Source organism: Tachyglossus aculeatus, chromosome 4, assembly GCF_015852505.1.
Source record: "Tachyglossus aculeatus isolate mTacAcu1 chromosome 4, mTacAcu1.pri, whole genome shotgun sequence".
Taxonomy (NCBI): Eukaryota; Metazoa; Chordata; class Mammalia; order Monotremata; family Tachyglossidae; genus Tachyglossus; species Tachyglossus aculeatus.
Genome location: NC_052069.1, coordinates 112,742,491 through 112,766,004, shown reverse-complemented (window position 1 = coordinate 112,766,004; position 23,514 = coordinate 112,742,491). Strand labels below are relative to the sequence as shown.

Sequence of the window (23,514 nt, the reverse complement as noted above, 5' to 3'; positions counted from 1 at the left end):
ACTGCTCAGGGTCTCGTTACCCACAGACCGCTGACCCCCTATCTCCCAGCTGGACAAAATACTACTACTAATAATAATTATGTTACTTGTTAGTGCTTACTCTGTGCCAAGCACTATTCCAAGTGCTGGGGTCGATACAGGTTATTCAGGATGGACACGGCCCCTGTCCCACGTGGAGCTCGCATTCTTTCTCCCCATTTCAAGTTGAGGTAACTGAGGCACAGAGAAGTGAAGTGACTTGCCCAAGGTCACACCACAGAAATGTGGCGGGGATTAGAACCCACTTCCTTCTGATTCCCAGGCCCACGCTCTATCCATTAAGCCACAGCGTGGCTCAGTGGAAAGAGCCCGGGCTTTGGAGTCAGAGGTCAGGGGTTCGAATCCCGGCTCCACCACATGTCTGCTGTGTGACCTTGGGCAAGTCACTTAACTTCTCTGGGCCTCAGTTACCTCATCTGTAAAATGGGGATTAAGACTGAGAGCCCCCCGTGGGACAACCTGATCCCCTTGTAACCTCCCCAGCACTTAGAACAGTGCTTTGTACATAGTAAGCGCTTAATAAATGTCATCATTATTATTATTATTATTTGTAGTGTTCCCCTTGTTCCCAACACCTGGATAGAAGGAAGCAGTGGGCCCAGGCAAACAGGAAGATGTGGGATTAGGGTGAGGAGTGGTTGAGTTTTGCAACTCTCTCTCCTGCTGGATGCTGGCAGAGTCTGGGCCCGGGGGAGAGGCAGCCTCTCGGCTGGCTCTCCTCTCCCGCCTCGGTAATTGTTCAGGGGCCAGGAGGAAAAATAAAACAAAAGCAAAATATGCCTTTCCCAGCCCGGATCCCGACTTGTGATTACTAAGGGCTGCTCCGTTCAGGCAGCAGTGTGGGTTTCTGCTGACTCACGGGATCCGGAGACGCAGGCCCAGACGGCAGAGCATCCCGCGGCCCAAGCGGAGGGGGTCACCTTGCACTCTTGCTCCTCTGGTTCGGGAGAAACAGAAACAAGAAAAAGAGAGAAACCTTGCGATAGCGAGAAATCAATAAAACCACAGAGAAAGAGAGAGCGTGCAAAGGGGCGGAGGGAGAGAGACATTAAGGTGAGCTAGAATTAGAAACTCCTCTGAACAGAGGCTCCATTTCCGCTGTGTTAATAATTTAACCCCAGCACTGACATTTTTTTTTAACCAATAAATAGGAAGTAGAGTGTTAGGGAGGATTTTCCCCCCTTTTCCATCTGAAGGGTGAACAAAGCTTTCCTCCCTCTGGACAGCACACTCTCAGAATAGGAGAAGGTCAGAGAGAGGATAATAATAACAATAATAATAATAATAATGGCATTTATTAAGTGCTTACTATGTGCAAAGCACTGTACTAAGCGCTGGGGAGATTACAAGGAGATCAGGTCTGTGGGAGAGGTGAGAGAGTTACCCTGTGCCCCACGGATGACTGCTGTCCTGCCTCCCTAACTCACCTCTGGTCCCTAGGGTAATGACCAGAAGAGCGCTTCCCAGCTATACCGAGAGGTGAATAATAATCATAATAGTACTTGTTTAAGCACTTACTATGTGCCAAGCACTGTTCTAACCCCTGAGATAGATACAAGTTAATCAGGTTGGACACAGTCCCTGTCCCACGTGGGGCTCACACTTGTAATCCCCATTTTACAGATGAAGGAACTGAGGCACAGAGAAGTGAAGGGACTTGCCCACACACCAGACAAATGGAGGCGGGATTAGAACCCAGGGCCTTCTGACTCCTAGGTCCATTTATAGACTGTGAGCTCTTTGTGGCCTGGGAAAGTGTCTGGTTGTTGTTGTACTTCACTCTCCCAAGCGCTTAGGACATTGCTTTGGACACAGTAAGTGCTCAATAAACATGACTGACTGAATGAATGTTCTATCCACTAAGCCACGCTGCTTTTCAGACAGCTGAATGCTAAGTGGTGAGCCCCTCATGGGCTGTGCTTCCAGGTCCATTTGTCTGCTGCGTGACCTTGGGCAAGTCACTTCACTTCTCTGGGCCTCAGTTACCTCATCTGTAAAATAGGGACCAAGATTGTGACTCCCATATGGGACAGAGGCTGTGTCCAACCTGATTAACTTGTATCTATTTCAGTGCTTAGAACAGTGCTCGGCATATAGTAAGTGCTTAACAAGTACTATTATTATCATTATTATTATTATTATTATTATGAGCATAAATTGCCTGGTTGCTGACAGATTACATGGAGCCTCTCCCCGGGCCCTGAACATCAGCCCCAGAGACAAGAGTAGCACTCAGCTTCCAACTTACTTTGTTTATTAATGAAAACAAATGATGTGGGATGTGGCTCGTCCTTGGGCTGTGCAGGACGTGAGCTTTGGGCCAGTCAGAACTGGGTACATTAAAGGAGTGCTTTCACAGCAAGCCAAGAAGCTCTTCGGCTCCTCCACCGGCAAACAAACAAACAAAAAGAAGTGTACTGTCACTACGCCACGAAGGTCTAGCGTAGACATAAAGAAAAAGCTTCTGATGGGTGAGTGCTGTTAAACACTGGAGTGAGTGCGTCGGAGATGTGGTGGAATCTTCAGCTCTGGAAGGCTTTTAAAACAGGGAGATTTCAGAATTAGCTCCATTCAGCCTGGAAGCAAGGGGATGGATTAGATGACCTTTCAAGGTCACTTGATAGTCGATGACTTCCCTAGCTTTTCCCAAATCCCTCTTGGCTTTCTTTCCTCTTAGAGATCTAAATCAGGCTCTGTGTGTGTGTGTGTGTGTGTGTGTGTGTGTGTGTGTGTGTATTCGTTCAGAGGGGAGGTTGATACCAAGCAACCTCTCTCCACCCTCCTGTCTTCCTCAGCAGCTTCTTTAGACTATGCCCACTGCAGCTTGGCAGCAACAGGGATGATTCTGTTACAGTTGTCAGCTCTGCAGGCATAGTCAAAATTATTCAGCCCTCTAATATTTTCCTGAGTAGTAATAGTATTTGCCAAGTGTTTATTGCGTGCAGAGCCTTGAATTAAGCATTTGGGAAGTCTGTACTGGTGGGAATTAGACACAGTCCCTGGCCTTCAAGGGGCTCACAGTCAAAGAATTTAAGAGGGAAGAAGAGCTGGAGACAGACCCCTCAAGAGAGATGTAACAATAATGCATTCAAATAATATAAAAGACAAGAACAGATATGCACACAAAAATCAGTAGGGTGCTGTGACTAGAGGAGCAGAAGTTCAGGCTCATCGTGGCTCAGCATCCGAGGCATAGCTGTAGCCACAGAGACCTCTTCAGCAGCCTCCAGTGTTCTCGTAGTTATGTGGAGGACTCGTGCTATCAGTGTTTTTCTCTTTTCCACTGGGGTGGTGAAAAGTAGAACAGGATAGAGACTCCTCGATGACACAGAGGAGAGCCAGCGCCAGTTGGCAGAGTGACAGCCTGTCCACCCATATGCCCCGGTGCCATAGAAATGATGCCTCTGAACTGGGAAGTGTGAGGAAACACCTGTGAGGTGGAGTTGCCGTTTTTTCCAAATAAACTGTTACTTGTCCATAGCCTGATTTCCTTTAGGCCTGGTCAGTGATAATTTACAAAGATGAGCTATATATAGAGATACCACACAAGCAGACTGGCCCAATCCATAGGCCATTTTTGAATTTCAAGTGCTTACCATTTTGCCCTCCCACACTGGTTGACGTTCCTTTCCCCGTCCAGATGCTGATGTTCCTGGGAGGACATGGACTCTGAAATATGCAACCAGCAAATAAATACAGCCCGCTAGGTGTCTGCCGATTCTGTTACATCATACTCTCCCAAGCACTTAGTACAGTGCTCTGCACAAAGTAAAGTGCTTAATAAACGTTTGACTGATTATAGGTTTGACTGGCACCTGGTGCCCAAAAAACTGTGTACGTGTGTGTCCATGTGGGATGCTGGGCCATGACAGGTGAGGCTGCTGGTCATTGGGTCTGAAGTGTCCATGGTAGGCTCTTCCTCTTGGAGTCCTGTGGCTTCAGCAAAGGCTGAGCAGAGGGAACTGAGAGCATTGCTAGTCCTGGGTGGATACTGTGAGGGCAGGCACTGTGAATTTTATTTCTCGTAAATCAATCTAGTGTATTTATTGAGCATTTACTGTGTACAGAGCAGTGTCCTAAGCATTTGTCTTGTCTTATGCTGTCGAGTCGTCTCCGACCGAGAGCGACTCCATGGACACATCTCTCCCAGAACGCCTCATCTCCATCTACAATCGTTTTGGTAGTGTATCCATACAGTTTTATCGGTCAGAATACGGAAGTGATTTATCATTATCATTATCATTTCTAGACTGTGAGCCCACTGTTGGGTAGGGACTGTCTCTATATGTTGCCAACTTGTACTTTCCAAGCGCTTAGTACAGTGCTCTGCACACAGTAAGCGCTCAATAAATACGATTGATTGATTGATTGATCATTGTCTTCTTCTGTGCAGTAAAGTTGAGTCTCAGCCCTCGAATCTCTTCCATACCACCGCTGCCCGGCACAGGTGAGTTTTGACTTGTGGCAGATTGCCTTCCACTCACTAGCCACTGGCCAGGCTAGGAATGGAATGGGTAAGCCTCTGCTTGACTCTCCCTCCCGTAGGGTACTGGAAACTCTCCAGGTGTGATCCTGAGAGGGGTAGTAATAATAATAATAATAATAATGTCTAAGCACTTACAATGTGCAAAGCACTGTTCTAAGCGCTGGGGAGGTTACAAGGTGATCAGGTTGTCCCACGAGGGGCTCACAGTCTTAATCCCCATTTTACAGATGAGGGAACTGAGGAACAGAGAAGTTAAGTGACTTGCCCAAAGTCACACAGCTGACAATTGGCGGAGCCGGGGTTTGAACCCATGACCTCTGACTCCAAAGCCCGGGCTCTTTCCACTGAGCCACACTGTTTCTCTACTAAGTGTTTAGGAGAGTACAATGTAATAGAATTGGTAGACATGATCCCTGCCCTTAAGGAGCTTCAGTCTACAGGGGAGACAAACTTTAATGCTCTAGTACCTGATAAACAGTGTCCTGCCCTGGAGCCAGAGGCACCTAATAAACTCTACTGATGAGGATGAGAATGAGGATGAAGCATTTGTGAAATGCTTACTATGTGCCAGGCACTGTACTAAGTGCTGGGATAGATACAAGGTAATCAGGTTGAACACAGTCCCTGTCCATCATGGGGCTCGCAGTCTTAATCCCCATTTTACAGATGAGGAAACTGAGGCACAGAGAAGTGAAGTGACTTGCCCAAAGTCACAGCAGACAAGTGGCAGAGCCAGGATTAGAACTCAGGTTCTTCAGACTCTCTTCTAACTCTGACTTCTGATCATTTCCTTAGGCTCTATGTTGCTCTGGGGAGGGGGCCACCCGATACTTTTGGGTGCCTTGGTTATTCTTCCCCCGTTTCCCCAACATTCTTCTCGCTTCAGGGTTTCAAAGCCCTGATTGATTCATCCTTTCTGTCCTATCAGCTGAGGCTAGCTGCTTCAGTTTTTCCCATCTTCTATTTTTTCCTTACCAGAATAAGCCTGCCTAACCTTTCGGGTTGTTTACTGTTGAGTGGGTACGGTGATGGTGGTCTTTAAAGAGCAGAGGAGCTGCAGGTGTCCGGAGATGGATTTTTTTCCAAGATTGGATCTGAACCAGTGACAAAGTGGAAGTGACTCTACCGACAGTCAGTCTTTCCCACCCAGTTGGGCCACCCAGAATCTTTTGGGGTCCCAGAGGGAAGCCAAAGAGAGCATCTGGTTCTTGCCCTCTCTGTAGTCAACAGTGTTTGACACACAGTAAGTGCTTAACAAATGCCCTCATTAGTACTATTCATTCAATGGTATTTTTTGAATGCTTACTGTGTGCAAAGCCCAGTACTACACACATGGGAAAGTACAATAATAAAACAATAAGCAGACACATTCCCTTTCTACAACGGGCTTATGGTCAGGAGTGGGAGACAGACATTCATATAATTAAATTATAGCCATAGAAGTGGATCAGCGCATGAACCTTTTCCCCACCCCATCCCCCTCCTCTGCTTCACTCCACTCTATTCACCCAATATTGTCTTTAACTCACTGCCGGGGTGAGTGGGCAATGGGCTGTTTGCAAGGACTTGCTTTGGGAGCGATGTTTAGTGGTACAGAAGACATCTTTATTGCTACCAATTTGTACTTCCCAAGCGCTTAGTACAGTGCTCTGCACACAGTAAGCGCTCAATAAATATGATTGATTGATTGATTGGTTCTCAATTAAAGAAGTAACGTAGCCTAGTGGAAAGAGCACTGGCCTGGGTGTCAGCGGACCTGGGTTCTAATCCCAGCTCCCCATTTGCCTGCTGTGTGACCATGGGCAGGTCACTTCAATTCTCCGTCCTTCAGTCTCCTCAACTGTAAATACCTGTTCTCCCTCCCGCTTAGATGGTGAACCCAATGTGGGACAGGGACTGTGTCTGACCTGATTAGCTTGCATCTACTCCAGCACTTAGCACAGTGCTTGACACAAATAAAGTGTTTCACAAATACTATCAAAAATAATGTTAGAGATGTAGGGATGAGAGCCTGATATGCCTTCAGCCTTGGCTCACGGAAATAAATATCATCATCAATCGTATTTATTGAGCGCTTACTGTGTGCAGAGCACTGTACTAAGCACTTAAATAAATAGGGCGTAATGGGCCAGATAACCCAGTAAGAGAAGTAGGTGGTGGATTTCTGTCACTTACCCATGGTTGAATCAGCTGCAGGAGCCAGCTTTTGGGATGAGTGGGTTGTTAGGAATGCTTTAGCTTCTAATCCTTGGATTATTCCGAGAACTGCTCCAAATTGTCAGAGAGAATGATAAATTCAGCCTTTGCCCAAAGCTGGCCTCCCAGACAGATCAACTTGATAGTTTAGGGGAAAAAAAAAATCCAACCCGTTTAATCTAATTTAGAGATTCGGAGAAAGAGAGAGGGGATGGGCCAAGGAGTTGTCTGTAACCTCTGGATTTATTCATTGTACTCACTGTTTATTAAAACCTTTCCACAGTAGGAGCAAAGCCAGGAGATGCACAGATTGACCATTAGCGCTTCTGACCACCTTCCTCTTGCAGTCGGGGGCTCAGCACCGACTCCACAGTTCGGGTCAGTGCGGGGGTCTGGCGGCAGTGAGGTGAGGGATTTACACCTCTCTGCCAGCTGCTAGCTGTCAATCTTCTCTTTGACTGACAGATGGTCTAGACCAAAGAGATAGACGACCTGTTTGTCTCAAGGAAGCCCAAAGCAGCCACGTTATCTTGCAATGGGGGCTACCTGGTATGTTCACAGATGGAAGTGGGGAGGGGATGGAATTGGTTCCACTTTGCTTGTTGAGCCATCTGGGGAGATGGGCTGCCCAGCCCCTGCTATCAATGTCGTGTAAGTTCGCTGTGGGCAGGGAATGTGTCTGTTTATTGTTGTACACTCCCAAGTGCTTAGTACAGTGCTCACAGCAAGCACTCAATAAATGCCACTGATGATGGTGATGATGACCGAACTCTTCCTGCTTACTCTGTGAGGACCACTAAGTGTTTGGGAAAGGACAATACAGTAGAATTGGTGGACACAGTCCCTGCCCACCAGGAGGTTACAGAAGGGAAACAGGTCACCTCTAAGATGAAAGTTTCTTCATGATGTCTAGTGGCCCAAGTGTCTGTAAAGAAAATCCTAACTATTGAATACAAGGTCCTGAAAACTCCTTGCTATTTATTTATTTTACTTGTACATGTCTATTGTATTTATTTTATTTTGTTAATATGTTTGGTTTTGTTGTCTGTCTCCCCCTTCCAGACTGTGAGCCCACTGTTGGGTAGGGACTGTCTCTATATGTTGCCAACTTGTACTTCCCAAGCGCTTAGTACAGTGCCCTGCACACAGTAAGCGCTCAATAAATACGATTGATTGATTGATTATCTTGAAGAGAAACAGGATATTCTAGCGGAAAGAACAGGGGTTGGGAGTCAGAGGACTGGGCTTTAATCCTGGCTCCGCCATACCTTGGATGAGTAACTTAGCTTCTCCGTACCTCAGTTTCCTCATCTGCACAATGGGGATTAAGACCTGGTTGCCCTCCTACTAAGGCTGTGAACCCCATGCGGGACTTGATTACCTTGTATGGACTCCAGTGCATAGTACAGTGCTTGGCACATACTAAGCACTTAACGACTACAGCTATTATTGTCACTCTTATCATTATTGCCTAGACTAACAGAAGCCATCATCAGGAAGTAAAGAAGTGTTGTGTTTAATCAGAGGGATGGGTCTAGTAGAAACAGAACGGGCTTGGGAGTCAGAAAGTGATGGGTTCTAATCCTGGCTCCACCACATGTCTGCTGTGTGTCTTTAGGCAAGTCATTTGACTAAACAGTGCCTCAGTTCCCTCATCTGTAAAATGGGGATTAAGACTGTGAGCCCTATGTGGGACAGGGACTGTGTCCAACAAGATCACGTTGTATCTACCCCAGTGTTTAGAACAGTGCTTGGCACATAGTAAGCACTTAACAAATACCATTATTATTATTATTATTATTATTATTATCATTCATGGCACTGAGAGCTTGGGAAATGCGGTGAAACTCTATTCCAAACATATTTCTCTGTGCCTCCAGGACACGCACTTTTGTCCCCTGGATTCCCAGCTCCGCAATGGCTCCTTGGGCTTTTTCATCAAGATGCATCTGAGTTTCTAAGCCTTGAATAAAAGCGACCTATACGAAGCCCAAAATGAGGAAGAAAAAAAAAGACTGTAGGAACTAGAGACGGGGGGTGTGAAAGAGAGGGAGCTGGGAGAGCAGAAATCAGGCAAGAGCAGCAGTGGTTGAAAGTAAACTAAGCTTTCTGACATTCAAGTCAGAAATAGACACTGCTGCCCTCCGACAGAGATGGTAGCCCTGCTCTCCCAGATCCAAGCTCCTTACTTTGAGTTCTTGGGACTGAAAATCAATCGGTGACATTTATTGAGCGCTTGCGTAATGCAGAGCACTGTACTAGGCACTTGGGAGAGTACAATAAAAAACCCTGGAGACCCAGTGGATAGGACACGAGTCTGAAGGACCTGGGTTCTAATTCCAGCTCCACCACTTGTCTGCTGTGTGACCTCAGGAAGCCACTCAGCTACTCTATTCCTCTGTTCCCTCATCTGTAAAACTGAGATTCAGACTGTGAGCTTCATGCGGGACAGGGATTGTGTCCAACCTGATAAGCTTGTATCTACCCTAGTACTTAGTAAAGTACTAGGAGAATAAAATACATTTCCTTACAACTTTTTTTTTCATCACATGTTCCATAGTGATCATATCAAGGCGAGTTATCTTGTTCAACCCAACATGTTTATTCTGGCCAAATATAAAGGTGACAGTTGGAATAGACTTATATACCTTTTGGGACAACCCTATTGCCCTGTATCTAGAATAGTGCTTGGCACATAGAAAGCGCTTAACAAATACCATAATTATTATAAAAATCCAGCTCCCTCCACTGGGAGAGCTTTGATCCTTCCCTTGGGCTCCCCGGAACGAGGGCAAGACACTTCTTATTTGACTCTGGACCCGCGGGCCCAGGAGCTCAGACAGTTGCATTTCCTTTGCACAGCAAAGCATCCGTGACGATGATGGCATTTAAGCGCTTACTATATGTCAGGCACTGTTCTAAGTGCTGGGGTAGATCCAGAGTAATCAAGGTGGATACAGTCCCCTGCCCCACATGGGGCTCAAGGTCTTGGTCCCCATTTTGTAGATGACTTAACTGAGGCCCAGGGGAAGTGAAACAACTTGGCCAGGGTCACGCATCAGACAAGTGGCAGAGTCGGGATTAGACTGTGAGCCCGTTTTGGGCAGGGATTGTCTGTCTTTGTTGCTGAATTGTACTTCCCAAGCGCTTAGTACAGTGCTCTGCACACAGTAAGCGCTCAATAAATACGATTGAATGAATGAATAATAAGCGCTTAACAAATACCATAAAAAAGAGCCATTTTCTAAAGGGTCTAAGTCTTCATTCCTCTGACCAAACCTCTTTCCCTTTTTCTGTGTCTGTGTTCTACCTGCCAGAACTTATGCAGGAATGGTCGGAGAGCCTGAAAATCTCAGCTTTTCACCCTTTGTTGCCCAAGAGCCCTTTGGAATTCCCTGGGCTCAGTTCCCCCAAAAAACAGTTTTCCCATCTCCCCATCTAGATGGTGGATACCATTTTCGGTGGCTTGGGAATTAATAAGGCTGTTTCTCCCCATGTGAAAAAAATACTGTGTTTCATAGCGAGAAGTCAAACTCCAGGATTAAAGCTGTTTTGGCTCCGGCTAAACAAGTGACTTGAAATATTCATCGAATAGGTCTGGAGGCTGCTTGGGGAGCCTGTGGTTTCCTGAGCAGAATGGCCCTTTGAGGAGTCCAGTGTGATTTTTACAGAACGAGAGGATACTGATTTCAACTGCAGTAAGAGGGATTGAAGTTAGACCCACCGGAAAGCTTCCTGCTTGGGAAGGATACTCTGCACTGGGGGTGACTATCTAAGGAGAAGGAACAAGGAAGCAGCATGGCCTAGTGGATAAAGCACAGAGCTGGGAGCCAGACAACCTGGACTCTATTTCCCTACCTGCCACTTCCCTGCTGTTTGATCCTGGGCAAGTCACTTAACTTGTCTGGGCCTCAGTTTCCTCAACTGTAAAATGAGGATGAGACACCTGCTCTCCCTCTTATTTGGATTGTAACCCCTGTGTGGGACAGGAACTATGTCCATCCTGATTAACTTGTATCTACCCCAGGGCTTAAAACAAAGCTTGACACATAGTAAGCGCTTAACAAATACCATAAAAAGGAGGTTTCTACATATTAGTAAGCTTAGCTAATAATTAACAAGGTTCACTGAGAAGCAGAGTGGCTTAGTAGATAGATCACTGTCCTGGGAGTCCAAAGGACCTGGTTTCTAATCCTGGCTCTGCCGCATGTCTGCTATGTGACTTTGGACAAGTCACTTCATTTCTCAGGGCCTCAGTTACCTCATCTGTAAAATGGGGATTACGAGTGTGAGCTCCATGAAGGACAGGGACTGTGTCCAACCTGATTAACTTGTATCTACCCCAGCGCTTAGAACAGTACTTGGCACATAGTAAGCACTTAACAAGTACCACTGTCATTATCATTATTATTATTATTGTTCTTATTATTATTCCCAGCAGCATGGCTCAGTGGCACAAGCCCGGGTTTGGGAGTCAGAGGTCATGGGTTCTAATTCCGCTTCTGCCACATGTCTGCTGTGTGACTGTGGGCAAGTCACTTAACTTCTCTGAGTCCCAGTTCCCTCATCTGTAAAATGGGGATTAAGACTGTGAGCCCCACGTGGGACAAATTGATCACCTTGTATCCTCCCCAGTGCTTAGAACAGTGCTTTGCACATAGTAAGCGCTTAACAAATGCTATTTTTATTTATCCTCGAGTTTTGAAAGCCAGAGATATTCATGCCACTGGTGGTACTTAGCGGTCTATCAAGTAAATCCCATCCCGTGGCTGAGAGAGACAGGGTTGGGGAGGATAAATGTGCATTCCCACTCCTCCCCTCTCCTTCAGGAGAAAATTTTAAGAGGTAAGACTGGAGTTTGTTTAGAACTCTTAAGTACCCTCCTGAGAATCGGGTTCTTGATCCCACCCCCATCTGTGAAAGCGAAATTCTCCAGTCTCCCTCTCTGAGCTCCTGCCTGGAGAATTGGCCGGATCTTGGCCATTAGTGGGAGTCAGAAGGAAAATGTTCCTCGAAAGAGTTTCCCTTAAAATAAATAAATAAATAAATAGATAGATAAAAGTGGTCCAGAAGTTGTGGTTTTGATGCAGTCCAGAAGGCAGGGAATAGAGTGAGCAGCCAAGGAGCAACAGTAGAGTAATTCCTGCTTCCTCTTGCTTTCTGGGACTTCCAGGGCTTGGTGCATCCAGGCACCACTTTCTCCTGAGCTAGAAGAGAAGTTCTGTGACTCAAACATATTGACTGAGTGCTTACTGTGTGCAGAGCACTGTAGTAAGTGCTTGGGAGAGAATAGCACAACGATGTACTGACACATTTCCTGCCCACAGTGAGTGTAGAGTCTAGAGGGGGAGACAGACATTAATATAAAGAAATAATAATAATAATAATGATGGCATTTGTTAAGCGCTTACTATGTGCAAAGCACTGTTCTAAGCGCTGGGGTGGGGTACAGTGTGACCAAGTTGTCCCACGTGGGGCTCACAGTCTTAATCCCCATTTTTACAGATGGGATAACAGGCTAAGAGAAGTTAAGTGACTTACCCAAGGTCACACAGCAGACTTGTGGTGAAGCCGGGATTCGAACCCACGACCTCTGCCTCCAAAGCCCATGCTCTTTCCACTGAGCCACGCTGCTTCTCTAAATAAATTACAGCCATGTACATAAGTGCCGTGGGGCTGGGAGGGGGGATCATCTCTCTACCCCGGTGTGCTTAACGAGTACCACAATTTAATTGATTGTGGAGCACCAGCAAAGAGAATGACTTACGGACTCTGGTGCATTGTCTTCTTCCCAGCACTTAGAAGAGCGCTCTACACACAGCAAGCACTCAACAAACACCTCTGATTAATTGGTCTTGGAGCTCAGATGCTGGAGTTAGAAACGGGGGCGAGGCTGGGGCATTCTCTCCTCCTTTACAAGGGCCGCTGACCGCCCCTCTCCTCCCCATCCAGGAAAACCCTTATTTGTGCAGCGACGAGTGCGACGCCTCCAACCCGGACCTGGCCCACCCGCCCCGGCTCATGTTCGACCAAGAGGACGAGGGCCTGGTCACCTACTGGCAGAGCGTGACCTGGAGTCGCTACCCGGAGCCGCTGCTGGCCAACATCACCCTGTCCTGGAACAAGAGCATCGAGCTGACCGACGACGTGGTGGTCACCTTCGAGTACGGCCGCCCCACCGTCATGATGCTGGAGAAGTCGCTGGACAACGGGCGGACCTGGCACCCGTACCAGTACTACGCGGACGACTGCATGGAGGCCTTCAGCATGCCGGCTCGCCGCGTCCGGGACCTGTCCACCACCAACGCCAACCGGGTGCTGTGCACGGAGGAGTACTCGCGGTGGGCGGGGTCCAAGAAGGAGAAACACGTCCGCTTCGAGGTGCGCGACCGCTTCGCCATCTTCGCCGGCGCGGACCTGCGCAATATGGATAACCTCTACACCCGCCTGGAGAGCGCCAAGGGCCTCAAGGACTTCTTCACCGCCACCGACCTGCGCATGAGGCTTCTGCGGCCCGCTCTGGGTGGCACCTACGTGCAGAGGGAGAACCTGTACAAGTATTTCTACGCCATCTCCAACATCGAGGTCATCGGCAGGTAAGCGGGCCGCCGGGGCGGGGGCCGGAGCACGAGGCGTGATGTGGGAGCTTCATTCGTTCATTAGTTCGTATTTATTGAGCACTTACTGTGTGCAGAACACTGTAATCATAATGATAATTTTATTTGTTAAGCCCCTACTGAGAAGCAGCGTGGCTCAGTGGAAAGGACATGGGCTTGGGAGCTAGAGGTCATGGGTTCTAATCCCGGCTCTGCCACATGTCTGCTGTGTGACCTTGGGCAAGTCACTTCACTTTTCTGAGCCTCAGTTACCTCATCTGTAAAATGGGGATGAAGACTGTGAGCCCCCAGTGGGACGACCTGATCACCTCGTATCCCCCCCCAGTGCTTAGAACAGTGCTTCGCACATAGTAAGCGCTTAACAAATGCCATTATTATTATTATTCTTACTATGTGTCAGGCACTGTACTAAGTGCTGGGGTGAATACAAACAAATTGGGTTGGACCCGGTCCCTGTCCCACATGGGGCTCACAGTCTTAATCCCCATTTTACCGATGAGGTAACTGAGGGACAGAGAAGTGAAGTGACTTGCCCAAGGCCACATGGCAGAAAAGTGGCAGAGCCAAGATTAGAACCCATGACCTTCTCCCTCCCAGGCCTGGACTCTATCCACTATGCCATGCTGCTTCTCAGCCACGTTGCTTCTCCTTCCTGACTCGAGGAGTTTGGTAATGCTCACGTAGCCTTAGAATAAACGCCATGAATCTTGTAGCTTCTAGGCTTTCTCTTTGGCTTGCTACCGAACTCCTGGGATCAGATGGTCTAGTGCCTGCCAGGAAGTACAGATTCTCCTTGGGTATTGGCATTAAGCATCTTGTTATTCTGCAGCAGCTGTCCTTTTCCCCGGGGTGTAACTTCTTAATCTGGACATTTTATTCCCACTTTGGGCTTTACTCTTTGCTGCTGAGTCAGCGGTTGACCTGGGTGACATTTTAGTCCCACTTTGGGCTTTACTTTTGGCTGTCGAGTCAGTGGTTGACCTGGGTGACATTTTATTCCCACTTTGGGCTTTGCTCTTTGCTGTCGAGTCGGTGGTTGACCTGGGTGACAGGAGGCCACTAGGTGATTTTAATCCCAGCTCTGCCACTTGCTCCCCATAAGGCCTTAGGCCTCAGTAACCCCAGCTGTAAAATGGGGGGGATCCTACTTGCCCCTTCCTTATCTCTCAGTGCCGCTGTGAAGCTAAGTGGAGGTAACAGATGTGGGTAATCAAAAAAGCACCATCTAAATACAAGGTGACATGATGATTATCATTACTATTGCCATTTTAATTTCAAACTTATAAAACAAGAGTTCTGAGGTAACCAGCGATGACCGTTCATTGACTTTCATGGCTTTATCAGGGCTGTAAGATGGGGATGATTCTACTTGTCCCTTCCCTATCCCTAAGGCTGCTTTTAAAAAATCTAGAAGCTATAAGATTCATGGCATTTATTCTAAGGATACTTGCAAATCAGTGTCCTTCCAGAGAATTGGAATTGGGTCTTTAGCCAGAGGGACCTGATTGGCCGTAATGTTTAGCTTCTGCCCAGTTTCTCAGTCAGGTTGGTTCGAGATGGTTTCTTACTCCAGTTCCCTGAGAGATTTCCCAGGCCTGTGTCAGTCCGGTCTCAACCAGAGTCCCGCGACCTAATGATGTTGAGTCACTGGCAAATGTGAAGCTCTTCGTCTTTCAGGGGTCTGGTCATTGGTGTACGAAGCTGTCGGATCTCTTTTTAACCAACTGTCAGGCTAAGGGAAAGGGGAGCTCTTTTAGAATGTTCTAACTCTACACAGTGGGTTCCCAGGTCTCATGGTAAAAAAACCTTATTATTCAGATGGTTTTATTATAAAGGTGTTTCTGATAAAGAGGTTTCGTTGCCAATTAGAGAAGACTTATGCCAACGTCCTGCCCTTAGGGAAGGCATTGCTTTTTGGTCCCTAACGATGCCTTTTCTAAGGAGGTACCAAGTGAGGCTGCCTGGCCTCCAGCAGAGGCAAAATTTTCTGCGCCCAAAAGGTAGCATCACTTGCGGGAGCCTTTGGCCAGTGAGTTTTGAAAGTTATTAGGTAAACCAAGTGATCCTTAGGCTTTTTAGTCTCACCACGCCTCCCACTCCTAGCCAAATAAGGACAGAACTTGCCCTCCTCTTGCCCCCTGCTCTGATTGGTGGGATCCCAGTGGGACTGGGGAGGACACCACCATGGAATCAAGGGTGCACACACTCTGGGGAGTGTGGGAAGGGATGAAGTTTGGGCTGGGAAGCCCTCCTCCTCACAGAAAGCAATGTGGCCCATCAGGGAAGCAGCGTGGCCTAGTAGATAAAACACGGGCCTGGAAGCCAGAGGACCTGGGTTCTAATCCCGTCTCTGCCACTTGCCTGCTATGTGACCTTGGGCACACTTAACTTCTCTGTGCCTCAGTTTCCTCAGCTGTAAAATGGGGATTCAATACCTGTTCTCCTCCCTACTTGGACTGTGAGCCCATGTGGGACAGGGACTGTACCCGACCTGATCAACCTCTCCCCCTTCTAGACTGTTCGCCCCCTTCTAGACTGTGAGCCCGCTATTGGGTAGGGACCGTCTCTGTATATTGCCAACTTGTACTTCCCAAGCACTTAGTACAGTGCTCTGCAGACAGTAAGCACTCAATAAATACGATTGAATGAATGAATGAAGTTATACATACCCCAGTGCTTAGAACAGCGCTTGACACATAGTAAGCACTTAACAAATGCCAGGAAAAAAAACAGGCTTCAACTCCCACAGAGCCACAGAAGGCTTAAGCTGGTCCTTGCCTGACCTCTGGACATCCCAGCCTAGCTGAAAGGGACCAGGACGGAGAGATGATCTTATTCCATTTCTGCACCCAGCCTCCTAGATCTCCCCCACCCCTCCCTTGGAATTTCCCCAGGACCTTTAGACTGTGAGCTCACTGTGGGCTGGAAACACGTTTGCCAGCTCTTGTATTGTACTCTCCCAAGCACTTAATACACTGCTCTGCACATAGTCAGCACTCAATAAATGCCACTGATGATGATCTCTTTTTTCCCTGCCCCTCCTCCTGGGTACCAGCCCCAGGTCTGAGAAATGCTGAAATTCATTCAATCGTATATTTTAAATGATTTCTGTATGCAGAGCACTGCACTGAGCGCTTGGGAAAGAACAAAACAACAATGAAGAGTAACAATCCCGGCCCGCAGTGAGCTCACAGTCAGTGACAGTGACTCACAGAGGTGGGGAGACAGACATCGATACAAATAAATACAATTACAGATGAATAAAGTGTTGTGGGACTGGGAGTAGGGGGGAAGAGCAAAGGGAGCGAGCCAGGGTGATGCAGAAGGGAATGGGCAACGAGGAAAAGTGAGGCTTAGTCTGGGAAGGCCTCTTGGAGGAGATACCTGGTGTTCATAGTGAATCACTCAAGAAGAGTTGTTCAGTGGCTATTTGTACGTGTTCAACAGTGGCTAAAAGGGTGTGGGAAGAAGCCCCCATTAAAACCCAAGTCAGGGCAGGGCTGGTGAACCAGAGCTGGACAGCAGAATGAAGAGCCGGGAAAAGGAAGAAGCCTTTTTCCGCCGAGAATTGCTGAATTGCCAGATGAGCCCTCCCTGCCCTTGCTGGCCCCGAACCCCCCTGACGCTTGGCTCGGCCGTCACTGTAGGCCGCCGTCCTTATCGGTGGTGGCCGTGGCCAAGCTATAGCGATCGATTCCCAGATAGAGTAAGTACTCTTCCCGCGGTGTTGGCAGGGGCGATTGTAACTGGGGTATTGATTCCCTGGGACGGGTGAGTTGGCTCGGCAGAGGGCTTGTGACTTCCTCCTTTGTTTCTGAGCGAGGAGTCATCACCGGCCCAGCCCCACAAGGTTTGGCAGAGGTGAGGGACGGGATGGGTAGCAAGCCTGCTGCGTAGGAGGGCAGGTTGGCTGGCAAGGTGGTAGTGAATGGACCATAAGCCTGAGAGTCAGAAGGTCATGGGTTTTAAGCCCGGATCTGCCACATGCCTGCTGTGTGACCTAGAGAAAATCACTTAATTTTTCTGTAAAAAGGGGATTTAGAGTGTGAGCTCTAGATGGGACAGGAACTGTGTCCAACCTGATTAACTTGTATCTACCCCGGTGCTTGGCACATAGTAAGCACTTAACAAGTACATTTATTATTATTATTACTGTCATCCTCCTTTCCCCCAGAAGTTGGCTTACCCAATTAAAGAGTGGCCTGGGGAGAGGCCAGGGAATTTAGGTGGCACGACACATTTACTGAGGTGACAAAATAGCTGTCTGGGATTCATTGCCATAGGTACTTATGGTGCTGTGCACACAGTAAGCACTCAGTAAATATGATTGATTGTAAGGGACTCATTATACCTTTCCGGGGATCCGGGATTGCCCAATACTGACTCAACTGCCCATCCGCCACTGGGAAAGAGGTGAAATTTCCAGCCCAAATTTCACCCACCCACTGCCTGGGACTCTGCCAAAATGCCGGAGGGAAGTGGAGACCACAGTGGGATTCCTGTTTATGGGCTCTTTCGTCTTCCATTTGCCCTTCCTCACCTGAATTTGAAATCCTGCAGTGGGGTGGAGGTGAGTGGGGACAGGGTGTGAGTGTGTATGCATGCAGAAGAGGTGTATGTGTGTGTATATGTGTACATACACACACACACACACACACACACACACACACACCTCTTGCAGGATTTCATATATATATATATATATATGTATATATATATATATATATAAATACATAGGTCATGTGCTCTATAATGATCATGTAAAGTCAATAGGGCTGCTCTAAATAGAGGGCACATTTTAAATACCTCAAGTTGTGGTGCAGGGTGAGCATTAGAAGCCCAGGATCAGCAGTTTCCTTTCCCCAAGCAGAAATTCCCTGGGGGTTGAGTGAGGTGGGGCAACAAGATTACTCTTCTCTGGCTGGCAATGACTTCTTCATTCCTCAGAAAAAATTAGCAATGGCTATTGGGTGAAAACAGGTCTCATTCTGTGTCCAGGGGTCACCAGAGGAGAAGACGTCTTGCCTGTTTAGGTATTACTCCTTCGGCTCTGACTTTGGAAGCCAGGATGGGCCTTGATTAGGTTAACTTTGGATTGATTTCTTTGTTCTTTTTTCCAACAAACTATGACCACAGTGAATTGGAGAAGGTGCCCCTGCAGCTTTGGAGGAAGGAGACAGAGGAGATGAAGCCCTCAATCTTTTCTCTTTCCCAGCCAGGAGTCAGGCCTGGGGAATTCAATCAATTAATCAATCAGTGGTATTTATCAAGGGTTTACTGTGTGCAGAGCACTGTACCAAGTGCATGGGAGAGTGCAATGTAGACACATTCCCTCCCCACAATGAACTCACAGCCTAGAGGGCTTAGGGGATCTAAGCTTCCGGCCCTTAAAGAAGCAGTGGAATGATGGTTCTAATCATGACTTCTAATCCCCACTCTACCACTTGTCTGCTGTGTGACCTTGGGCAAATCATTTCATTTCTCCCTGCCTCAATTACCTCATCTGTAAAATGGGGGCTGAGAATGTGAGCCCTACATGGGACAGGGACTGTGTCCAACCCAATTTGATTGTATCCATCCCAGCGCTTTTTACGGTGCCTGGCACACAGTAAGTGCTTAACAAATACCATAATTATTATTATTATGAGCATTCCCCATAGAGAGTTGGAAAGAGCAAGGAGAAAGGAATTTGTCTGCTGATCTCAGAGGAGGTCTGGTTCTTCCTGAGCCCCTCAAGTGGGAATTGGGTCTATCCGGGACCGGTCCAGATTCTTCTGTGGCCCTTGGGGGCTAAAAACTTTCAGCCCAAACTGAGCTTCAGGACCATGATTTTTGGGCCCTGGCTGGCTCAGAGCTAGATGGGGCTTAGTGGGGTTTTTTTGTTTTTATGGCATTTATAAAACACTTACTATATGCCAGGCACTGTTCTAAGTGCTGGGGTAGATACAAGCTAATCAGGTTGGATACAGTCCCCATCCCGCATAGGGCTCACAGTGTTAATCTCCATTTTACAGATTGAAGAAGCAGAAGCCCAGAAAATAATGATAATAATGATGATGGCATTTATTAAGCACTTACTTTGTGTAAAGCACTGTTCTAAGCACCGGGGAGGTTACAGGGTGATCAGGCTGTCCCCCATGGGGCTCACAATCCTAATCCCCATTTTACAGATGAGGTAACTGAGGTACAGAGAAGTTAAGTGACTTGCCCAAAGTCACACAGCTGACAATTGGCAAAACCAGGATTTGAACCCATGAACTCTGACTCCAAAGCCCGTGCTCCTTCCAGTGAGCCATGCTGACGTACCCAAGGTCACACAGCAGACAAGTGGCAGAGCTGAGATTAGAACCCAGTCCTTCTGAATCCCAGCTTTATCCACTAGGCCATGCTGCTTGGGTCTCATTTTGGTGGCACTGAAGCAGTGTGGCTCAGTGGAAAGAGCCCGGGCTTGGGAGTCAGAGGCCGTGGGTTCTAATCCCAGCTCCGCCACTTGTCAGTTGTGTGACTTTGGGCAAGTCACTTCACTTCTCTGTGCCTCAGTGACCTCATCTGTAAAATGGGGATTAAGACTGTGAGTCCCACGTGGGACAACGTGATTACCCTGTATCTCCCCCATGGCAGAGAGGGTCTGTCATGAAATCAGAGTGGATACATGGCTGTCTCCCCAGAGTTTAGAACTTGATGCTCCTACAGCCCACAGGGACAGCAGTTAAGGCAGTGCTCCGGCATCCCACCCCATCTTCACAGTCTTCCAAAGGTTTCTGGGATGCCCAGGTTAGTTCTGGGCTGCATCTCTTAGGGCTGCTCCAGACACCACCATCCCTCCACCCCTCAGAGTCCCGGGCGGTCAGTCCACTCCCAGAGTTGTGAGGAAATCCCTTGGCCCCAGGACTGCGGGGAGGAAAATAGAAATCTGACACCCTTTCAGTTCACTCTTTCTGTTTTCCCTGGAACCCAACCAGATGGTGATGGTAATGTGCCCATGGTATCTATGGCCACGAGAGTGGTACAAGCAGAAAGTGGCCTAGTGGATAGAGCGTGGACCTGAGTCAGAAGGAGCTGGGTTCAAATCCCGGCTCCACCATTTGTCTGCTGTGTTACCTTGGGTGAGTCACTTCATTTCTCTGTGGCACAGTTACCTCGTCTGTAAAATGGGGATTATGACTGTGAGCCCCACATGAGACGTGGACTGTGTAGAAGCAGCATGGCTTAGTGGATAGAGCATGGGCTTGGGATTCAGAGGTCCTGGGTTCTAATCCCTATAGACTGTGAGCTCATTGTGGGCAGGAATGTATCTGTTTCTTGTTATATTTTACAATATAACACAGTAAGCGCTCAATAAGTACAACTGAATGAATGAATGAATAATCCCAGCTCTACCATATCTGCTGTATGAAAAGTTCAGTTTTCTGGACCTCAGCTACCTTATTTGTAAAATGGGGATTAAGAGCGTGTGTCCCATGTGGGACAGGGACTGTCTCCAACCTGATTAACTTGTATCTACGCCAGTGCTTAGAACAGCTCCAGGCACGTAGTAAGCCCTTAACAAACACCAGTATTATTATTATTATCTAGATTAGCTTGTAGCTACTCCAGCGCTTTGTACGGTGTCTGGCACATAGTAAGCACTTAACAAATGCCATAAAAAAAGTGGAACCCAGGAGTACAGACCCCTGCTCTCACGCCAAGGCTATTCCTCCTTCCAAGTTTATCAGTGCCCTAGCTCCCCTCCTGAGGGACTGTCACTGAGAACCACTTTGGATTACACTGGAGAAGCTAATCTGCGGCTCAAGCACTGAAGCAGCGTGGCTCAGTGGAAAGAGCCCGGGCTTGGGAGTCATAGGCCGTGGGTTCTAATCCCAGCTCCGCCACTTGTCAGTTGTGTGACTTTGGGGAAGTCACTTCACTTCTCTGTGCCTGTTACCTCATCTGTAAAATGGGGATTAAGACTGTGAGTCCCACGTGGGACAACATGATTACCCTGTATCTCCCCCAAGCACTTAGAACAGTGCTTGGCACATAGTAAGCACTTAACAAATCCCAACATCATCATCACCGAACTGCATTCCCCCGCTCCAGGGGAGCTCTAGTTGCTGGAGAGTGACGTCCTGGCTGAGGAGTGGGTAGAACATTAGAGCGTAGAATGATTTCATCCCTTTCCCTTCATCTGCATGCCCCGCCAACCTGGCTGGCAAGGTTGCATCTGGAAATAGATCTCATTCTGGCGAGAAGCTAATTAAGAAGATTGCTTAGGCAACCTCACAGTCCCTTGCTCGCAGCTGAGTTGGAGGAGCGAGCACTGTAGGTAGAGTCTCGGGGTAGTCAGGGCAAAACAAACCCAGGTTACCGAGACCTCCGAGTACTGGGAGGAGAAGCAGGAGGGGTGAGACGAGGAGAGGGGGTCCCAGCGGAGTGGTGGGAGGGATGTCTACCAACGTGGAGGTCAAAAACACATTGTGGGCGGGGAATGTGTCTGTTTATTGTTACATTGTACTCTCCCAAGCGCTTAGTGCATTGCTAAATGTACAGCCTGATCTGGTTATCTCACATCTACCCCACAGTGTGCTTTGGCATGAAAATATTATTATTTATGGGGGTTGAGATAGGGGTAAAATTCTCCAGCAAAATTGGTTTTGAAGCAGGGGACTTAGAACAAAGGTTTAGCAGCGTGCAAAAGCACAGCAACTCTTTAAAACACATCTTCCCTTCTCTTTCCCCAGTCCCAAGAGGTTTGCTTTTCCGCTGTGACTGTTGGCTTTTATTGATGATCTGCTCTGTGATTGTCATTTCCCCACCATTCATAGAGGCTCTAGAATTCTTCCCCAGGGTTCCTGCCCAAGAAAAAAAAACTGCCCTGACAGTAATCCATTTTAATCAATCAGTCATATTTTTGGAGTGCTTACTGTGTACTGTATTAAGTGCTTGGGTTAGTACAGTATAATTAAGTTGGTAGACCTGATCCCTTCCCACAATGAGCTTACATTCTAGAGGGGCCCTAAGTATTCTACAAAAAACAAATGCTCTAACTTTTCTTGAAATCCCTGCAGCCAATTTGAGGGCATGTAATACCGTATTATTATGATACTTAGTTTAATTCTTATCTTGTGGGGAAGGATCATTTTCTTAGTCTGTTCAGGAACTGGAGTTTGATGATTTTTCCCCTTCTTTTCTGGAGGACACTGATTTACAAACTGTCCCCTTAAGAAGAAAGGGAATTGGCAGTTCAAAAGATCACCTCCTAGTAATAATAACATAATCATGATATTTATTGAGAGTATCCAAAATGCCAAAGCAGAGTACTAATAAGAGATGATGAGATATTAAACAGCCTGAGGGCTCACCATCTTTAAGAGGGAGGAGGAGTGAATAATTTCTGTCCATTTTGCAGGTGAGGAAATGGGCCCAGCGAGGTTAAGTGACTTGCCCAAGGTCAAAAAGCAGGTCCATAACAGAGCTGGGACTATAAACTGCATTTGCATTTGATGCTGTAGATACAGATGAGGGATTTTTCTGCCCTGCCAGGGTGAGGTTTGCTTGTTTACTTGCAAGTTCTGCTTTCCTCACCTTGAGGGACTTAGAGAAGCAGTGTGGCCTAGTAGACAGAGCACAGGCCTGGGAGTTAAAAAGACCTCGTTTCTAATCCCGGCTCCATCACCTGTCCTCTGTGTGACCTTGGGCAAGTCGTTTAACTTCTCTGTGTCTCAGTTACCTCATCTGTAAAGTGGGGATTAAGATTCTGAGCCCCATGTGGGTCATGGACTGTGTCCAACCTGATCAATTTGTATCCACCCCAGCGCTTAGTACAGTGCCTGGCACATAGTAGACTTTTAGACTGTGAGCCCACTGTTGGGTGGGGACTGTCTCTATATGTTGCCAACTTGTACTTCCCAAGCGCTTAGTACAGTGCTCTGCACACAGTAAGCGCTCAATAAATATGATTGATTGATAGTAAGCACTTGACAAACACAGTAAAAAAAGGGCACATAATAGAGCTGAAGAAAGCCAAATTATGTATTTGGACAAACCCCACCCTCCCTAGCCCTCTGGTTCCATTTGTAAGATAGAGAGAATATCCAGTGTCTAGTACAGTGTCTGGCACATAGTAAGTGCTTAACACATACCATAATTATTAGGAGAGAGGACACATGAAATTGGAGCTGTGAAAATGCAGAAGAG

At 47.5% G+C, this 23,514-nt stretch overlaps 1 protein-coding gene across 1 annotated transcript in view; it reads left to right on the top strand.

The window, feature by feature from the left end:
• The window catches only part of NTNG2 (netrin G2), a 91,347-nt gene that overhangs the window by 25,253 nt on the left and 42,580 nt on the right, over positions 1 to 23,514 (top strand). Inside the window, exon 3 of the mRNA XM_038744717.1 lies at positions 12,674 to 13,317. Within this exon, the coding sequence (XP_038600645.1) occupies positions 12,674 to 13,317 (644 nt within the window). The remainder of the gene's footprint in view (positions 1 to 12,673; positions 13,318 to 23,514) is intronic.